Genomic DNA, 8,021 nt, shown 5'->3' on the forward strand with positions numbered 1-8,021 from the left:
TTCACGCTACACCCTAAATTGACTTTTTTTTGGCTGTTCACCTCTATAAATGGGGTTTTAAAAGTGCTGTCTGTTGGTCATTGTCAAATGTTTTACAATTTATATTAAACTTGTTTAATTCCTAAAATTATAGTCAAAAACCATCTGTGTGCTGTCCCCTACAGGTTGAATCTAGGTATTACAGTTTGTGATTGGTCAACTGGCGTAAGTCCAAGAAGTTCGACGTCGTCATGCCCTGGCTCCAGTCTTTGAACACAACACGCTCGGAGTTGAAGCTCACCACGAGGCTGTGTGAGTTCTACCCGCGACGCAGAGGGTCACGGGGCTAATCAACTACTTTAGCTTCTCCAACTAATGACGAGAGCGTTGGAGCTCACCCCCCTGAGCGCTGAAAATGGTGGCGCTCACTCTGCGATGCTGACGCAGAGAGCAGCAGAGGTTGCCCCACTATACCAAGATCGGCAGAGCTTTTTATGCAATGTTGACGCAGAGAGCAGCGGAGGTAGCTTGCTAGCCAAACCGGCCTTTGGAAAACTGGCTGACCGACGGACAAAGAACGGCTGTGGGATAGGAAGGCAGCCTGTTTTGGTCTCCTGAACTCTATGATTTTTTACATTTATTTATTTTATTTTCATTGAGACAATAACAAAAAGATCCTTTAGTTTCCTCAAGCTAAACTTACCATCAGTCACATATGCAGACCACACCTTCTCTAGCCATGCCCCCTTTTTTGCATTGCAAATCTGGCCTGAGAGTGGAGTCAGCTTCCAACTGTCCTGTTTGGGTACTCTTTAAACGGAAGCTTTCCCTCACAGTGAAGTTGCCTACCTGTAAAGGAGCGAAAATTGGAGTATTTAGAGGATGAGTCTTGGATCTCCTGCTGACTGCCAGGCAAGGGAGTAAGGGAGCTTTGACATGACCTGTAACAAAAGATCAAAAAAAAAAAAAACATTTATGTTCCAAGAATAGCTTAAAGTCCCCCTCTGATGAAAGTCCTATTTTTTGAGTTTTCAACATGTATGTGTGGCATTTTTCATGTGAAAGAGAACAAATGTAATGAGAAATCATTTCACTTTTCCATTTCTGAGTATTTCCCCATTAAAATCACTGTCAATCAAACTGTCACAGAAACGATCGGTTTGAATTAATAAATAGTTAATACTTCACAAGAGGTTCTGCAAATGCGCAAACCTCCTCATCTGGCCAGGCTAGCGTGTCTAGTTCAGGTACTGGAGAAGAGAGGATGGTATCTTCCCATTGAGTCACCATTTATATTTCCACAGTCAAATCAGCCATCACTGGATTTTTTGTGTGAGTTTCATACAATACTTATAGTAGCAGGGCTATGAATGCTGGAAAAACTCTGCAAGACTCCATGGACCTTATTGATGTGACCACAGAAATGCGAACAGCAGCTCATTTGACAGCAGCTGTAAAGGACTGTAAATCAATGGAAGTTCGGTCCACAAAGCTTTTCACTTCCTCGTCCGAGCTGACATCAGCTCAAAGCGAAACTGCTGTAGCAGTGGTGATGATGTACGCTTGTGAGACACAGAGCCACCACAATTAGATGGGGAGGGGGGGGTATGTGTGGGTGTGTGACTGCTTGTAAAGGAGCAGCTCTGCTTAGCTCCAAAAGTCCTACCCCGTCAAAGGAAATTTTGCAGGCTGAGGCTTAACATCAACAGGAAAAATGTCTTTTTACATTTAGGTTGTGGGATTTTGGTTAAAAACTTCAGAATCATTAATAAAACACTACTGGGAATATTTTGTTTTTTTTTTTAAATAAAAAAATGGCCATTGGGGGACTTTAAGGTGGTTTCAGCATTGTTAGGAATGATCTATAATCCACTCAAAATCCGCACCAGAAAGTCTTCTTTTCCTTTCGGCTTTTCTCTTCAAGGGTCGCCACAGCGAATCAGTTTCCTCCATCTAAGCCCGTCTTCGGCATCCTCCACTCTAACACCAGCCACCTTCATGTCTTCATTCACTGCATCCATAAACCTCCTCTTTGGTCTTCCTCTAGACCTCTTTCCTGGCAGCTCTAGACTCAGCATCCTTCTACCAATATATTCACTGTCTCTCCTCTGAACATGTCCAAACCATCTCAGTCTGGCCTCTCTGACTTTATCTCCAAAACCTCTAACATCTGCTGTCCCTCTGATGTAGTCATTCCTGATCCTATCCATCCTGGTAACTCCCAAAGAGAACTTCAGCATCTTCATCTCTGCTACCTCCAGCTCTGCTTCCTGTCTTTTCTTCAGCCCCACTGTTTCTAGTCCAAACAACATGGCTGGTCTCACCACAGTCTTGTACACCTTTCCTTTCATTTGTGCTGAAACTCTTCTGTCACACATCACACCTGACACTTTTCTCCACCCATTCCAACCTGCTTGCACTCTCCTCTTCACTTCTTTTCCACACTCTCCATTACTCTGTACTGTTGACCCTAAATACTTAAACTCCTCCACCTTCTTTATCTCTTCTCCCTGTAACCTCACTCTTCCACTCTGGTTCCTCTCATTCACACACATGTACTCTGTCTTACTGCGGCTAACCTTCATTCCTCTCCTTTCCAGGGCAAACCTCCACCTCTCTAACTCCACCTCCACCTGTTCCCTGCTCTCACTACAAATCACAATATCATCTGCAAACATCATAGTCCATGGTGATTCCTGTCTAACCTCATCCGTCAGTCTGTCCATCACCATTGCAAACAGGAAGGGGCTCAGAGCTGATCCCTGATGCAATCCCACCTCCACCTGGAACTCCTCTGTCACCCCTACAGCACACCTCACCACTGTCTTACAGCCCTCATACATGTCCTGCACTGCTCGGACATACTTCTCTGTCACTCCAGACTTCCTCATACAATACCATAGTTCCTCTCTGGGCACTCTGTCATAAGCTTTCTCCAGATCTACAAAGACACAGTGGAGCTCTCTCTGACCTTCTCTGTACTTCTCTATCAACATCCTCAAAGCAAATGTTGCATCTGTAGTGCTCTTTCTTGGCATGAAACCATACTGCTGCTCACAAATGTTCACTTCTGCTCTTAGTCTGGCTTCCACTACTCTTTCCCACACCTTCATTGTATGGCTCATCAGCTTTATTCCTCTGTAGTTACCACAACTCTGCACATCTCCCTTATTCTTAAAAATGGGCACCATCACACTTCTCCTCCATTCCTCAGGCATCTTCTCACCACCTAAGATCCTGTTGAACAACCCGGTCAAAAACTCCACTGCCATCTCTCCTAGACACTTCCATACCTCCACAGGTATATCATCAGGACCAAGAGCCTTTCCACTCTTCATCCTCTTCAAAGCCCCTCTCACTTCACCTTTACTAATCTTTCTTACTTCCTGCTCCACAACCGTCACCTCTTCTACTCTTTGTTCTCTCTCATTCTCTTCATTCATCAACTCTTCAAAGTATTCTTTCCATCTTTCCATTACACCACTGACACCTGTCACCACATTACCATTCCTATCCTTGATCACCCTAACCTGCTGCATGTCCTTCCCATCTCGATCTCTCTGCCTTGCTAGTCTGTACAGGTCAGTCTCTCCCTCCTTACTACCCAACCTAGCGTACAAGTCATCATAAGCTCTTTGTTTGGCCTTTGACACCTCTACTTTCACCTTACGCTGCATCTCCCTGTACTCCTGTCTACTCTCCTCAGTCCTCTCAGTGTCCCACTTCTTCTTAGCTAGTCTCTTACTCCGTATACACTCCTGCACCTCCTCATTCCACCACCAAGTCTCCTTATCAACTCTCTTTCCTGATGACACACCAAGTACACTCCTACCTGTCTCCCTGATCACATTAGCTGTAGTTATCCAGTCATCTGGGAGTACCTCCTGACCACCCAGAGCCTGTTTCAACTGTTTCTTAAAAGTCATGCAACAATCTTCTTTTTTCAGCTTCCACCAGTTTGTCCTCTTCTCTGCCTTTGCCCTCTCTTTCTTCATCTTCTTCACCACCAGAGTCATTCTACACACCACCATCCTGTGCTGTCTGGAAACACTCTCACCAACCACTACTTTACAGTCACTGATCTCCTTCAGATTACACCGTCTACACAAGATGTAGTCTATCTGTGTGCTTCTACCTCCGCTCTTATAGGTCACTCTATGTTCCTGTCTCTTCTCAAAGAATGTATTCACTATCGCCATTTCCATCTTTTTTGCAAAATCAACCACCATCTGTCCTTCTACATTCCTCTCCTGGATACCAAACCTGCCCATCACCTCCTCATCACCTCGGTTTCCTGCACCAACATGACCATTGAAATCTGCACCAATGACAACTCTCTCATTTCCAGGGATGCTCATCATCACTTCATCAAGATCCAACCAGAACTTCTCCTTCTCTTCCAGCTCACATCCTACCTGTGGGGCATACCCACTGACAACATTGAATATGACACCCTCCATTTCTATCTTCAGACTCATCACTCTATCTGACACCCTTTTTACTTCCACAACACTCCTAACAAACTCCTCCTTTAGGATAACTCCTACTCCATTTCTCTTCTCATCTCCACCATGATAGAACAACTTGAACCCTGCTCCTAAACTTCTAGCCTTACTACTTTTTTTCCACCTGGTCTCCTGGACACACAGTATGTCTACCTTTCTCCTCTGCATCATGTCCACTAACTCTCTACCCTTTCCTGTCATAGTTCCAACATTCAAAGTCCCAACTCTCAGTCCAACACTAGTGACTTTCCTCTTCTCTCTCTCCCTACGAACTTGCCTTCCTCCTCTCCTTCTTCCACCAACAGTAGTCCAATCTCCACCAGCACCCTGTCGGTGAACAGCACCGATGGCGGTCGTTGTTAACCCGGGCCTCGACCGATCCGGTATGGATTTCGTAGGTCTGATTCGTATATTTGATTTGGCAAGATTTTACGTCGGATGCCCTTCCTGACACAACCCTCTGTATTTATCCGGGCTTGGGACCGGCACAATGAGACCCTGGCTTGGGCCCCCTCGTGGCCACATTCCGCACCAGAAAGTAACATGTTGAAATTTGATTAACTCAATAATTGGAGGGTGGTGTCGTCCAAGAAAATTTAAGTCTGGAGGCTCCAACAAAATATATAATTTTTCAGGAATTAGAAAATAGCAGATGCAATGTTAAGCTCAAAAATAGACTTAAAAATAAATAAATAATTAAAATGCGTGCCAAACATTGTTGTAACCCTTCCGCTCTCCTTAGTTTGTTTACATTAAAAGTGGGGTCATCTGGACCCCCCAAGACAGTGCGCTGAACTTTTTTTTATCTTTGATTTTTGAGTTTCACTAATGTCCATGACAGACATAAAATCCTGTCCACCTTTGTCATGGAAGGAATCACATATCAATATGTGGTTGGAGTCAACTGGACCCCAAAGAGAGCGGAAGGGTTAAAGGGGCCTTACCATGATTTTCTTCAGCCTTTCAGGGTAAACTATATCCATACGATAATATATTACCTTCAGAACACTAAAAAACTAATTATTTATGAAATATTAGTCATTTTTGTGGACCGTGTTAATACCTGGTAGTAAAACGACTTGATCTCTGAGGCACCGCCTTTTGCTCCTTGTTGATCCCGCCCATTTCACGACGTTTTCCTTGAGCCTGCCTCCCCAAGCCTCCTCAGCGTGAACAAACTTTGTAAACAAAACCGCGAGACAGAATATCTCTTCAGTCATTGCCCCGCAGCTACAGGGGCAGGTCAAAACAGAAGAGAAAGATGGATATGCTGCGGTCTGAAAAAGCTTGTCAGGACTTTTCATTAATTAAAACTTTTTATTTTGCTGATGGATTTTAAGCGTGTGTATGAAGGCCAGGTTCAACACTTTGTACTGCTGCTTTGTTACCGCGGAGGAATCCTACATGCATGACGGTTACTAGGGGCACTAAGGCTACAGGTACACATGCTAATAAGAGTTTGTGACATGTAGATTGTCAGTAGAGTCAATGTGGATCACGTTAAAAGTTGTTTTATTGAGCATGAATTCATCCAACCATTTTTTAAATGAGTTTCTGTGCCTCATCATTGTGGTGTTATGACATTGTTTTTAAGAGAATTCTGTTGAAACTACAATAGAGCTTTTGAGATAAAGTAGCATCCTGCACACATACGTGTAACGAGACACAGAAAAGCAAGTTATACAATTTTCAGTGATGTTAAAATAAACATTCTGAGAAGTAAACAGTTGGACCGATTATTTCCTTTTGGCTAACATGACAATCAATGCTCTACATTTGTTCGTGGCTCACCGATCGCCTCATTTCCAGCGTGTTTACACCACGTGACTGTCTGTTACGGTGGCCGTTTTTGTTCAGTTGTTCCGCTCTCAGTTCATTTCGTATTCAGACTGAAGAATCTCAGAGTGAACCAAAGTTCAATCCGATTAAAAACTAACTGAGACTACCTCAAAAGATTGGTCAGGGAGTGGCTCCTGGTACAGCTGTGGTGCCAAGGTGGTTATCCCGTGCCAGGATACACAGTCTGGCAGGGGACGGCACCACAGCTCCGCAGAGAAAGGGGGTTTGTGTTCATTGTAGCCTGGGGTGGAGCTTGCAGCACAGATCGCATCGTGCTTATGTTGTGAGGTGAAAATATTTTCCTTTTTTGTGGTTGTATTTGCATGTTTTTTGTTTGGGTTTTGTGTTGGATGTTTCACCGCTGAGACTGAATCCCAGATTGGACACACCTGGTGCTCAATCACTGAAGTGACAGCCCTGCCTATAAAGCTGGAACTGGCAGTGATTCATTCCAATTGGATTTTGTATCTGGAACATTTGTAACAAATGTCAAATCAGATTTTTGCATGAATGTGGTTTTTGTGTGTGTGTAACAACCAATTAATGCATAATTTTTAAAGATTTTAGTTTCAAGCTGTTGTAATTTTAAGTTGTGCGTGTGTAAATTGTATTTTTTTGAATGCCATACTTGTTGTACTTATACACAAAACAGATTATGAGTTACAAATCAACAATTACGCATGCACAAATTGGGGTGACACTATTTTTCTCTAAACAAAGAGGAAGTTTATGGATGCAGTGAAGGAAGACATGAAGGTAGCTGGTGTTAAAGTGGAGGATGTAGAAGATAGGGTTAGACCAGGGGTCTCAAACTCGCGGCCCGCGGGCCATTTGCGGCCCGCAGGATGATGATTTGCGGCCCGCAGGATGATGATTTGCGGCCCCCGTCTTCATATGAAAGATTACTGTTAGTGCGGCCCCAAAGGCTGATATGAATGACACTTGTTATGTGCAGAGCTGAATGAACCAATCACAGTGAGGTATATGACTCTGGAGGCGGGACATCGGCGGTCTGTCCAGTGCCTCTGTCTATCATTCATTCCCTCCTTCAATCAGCTGGGCGGAGGAGGAGCCAGGAAGCACCAAACGCGATTTCTCGTGCCCCGCGCGGGGAATTTGCTGCTCGCGGCTCGTCAAAAAATGTGTTTCTGTCGCCGCGTGTCGAAGGGGCTACCAGCTCCGTCTGTGGATGTCTCTCTCAGAATGAATGAGAGACAGATATGATGTCGAGGAATACGTTTTTTGACGTGCTGACTGTTCCTAACCAGAACTCCACAAGCTCCGATCCTCAAACCTGTAAAAGCCCGCCCCGCGCGGCGATCCGCTGCACCCGCCTGTCAGACATGTGATCCTGAGCTTGGCTCGCACGTGCGCGCGCGTGTCTATGACTTTTAAGGCTCACACACCGGCTGTGTCGGCGCGCATTCCAGTCCATATAAACGCGATAGAAGTCCGATATTCTGCTACGCGCGTTTGAATAGAATCCCCATGGAAAGCAGCCCCCCCCCCCCCTCGAATGTGCACTGATGCAGCCGGCGCGCGCGAGCGCCCCACACGTCCGATGAATGGAAGACACATAGACGTGGACAAAAGTGTTCATACCCCTCAGGTAAAGGAGGACAAACCCACAATTCTCACTGAAATCACTCAAAACTTCCAAAAGTAACAATAAATAAAACACCTGTGATGTCAATTAAA

General features: G+C 44.7%; 1 protein-coding gene across 1 annotated transcript in view; it reads right to left on the minus strand.

Moving 5' to 3' along the window:
- Nucleotides 1-8,021, minus strand: part of LOC112150694 — a 38,412-nt gene that overhangs the window by 13,607 nt on the left and 16,784 nt on the right. The window contains exon 6 of the mRNA XM_036211606.1: nt 829-920. Within this exon, the coding sequence (XP_036067499.1) occupies nt 829-920 (92 nt within the window). The remainder of the gene's footprint in view (nt 1-828; nt 921-8,021) is intronic.

Source organism: Oryzias melastigma, linkage group LG4 (assembly GCF_002922805.2).
Source record: "Oryzias melastigma strain HK-1 linkage group LG4, ASM292280v2, whole genome shotgun sequence".
NCBI lineage: Eukaryota > Metazoa > Chordata > Actinopteri > Beloniformes > Adrianichthyidae > Oryzias > Oryzias melastigma.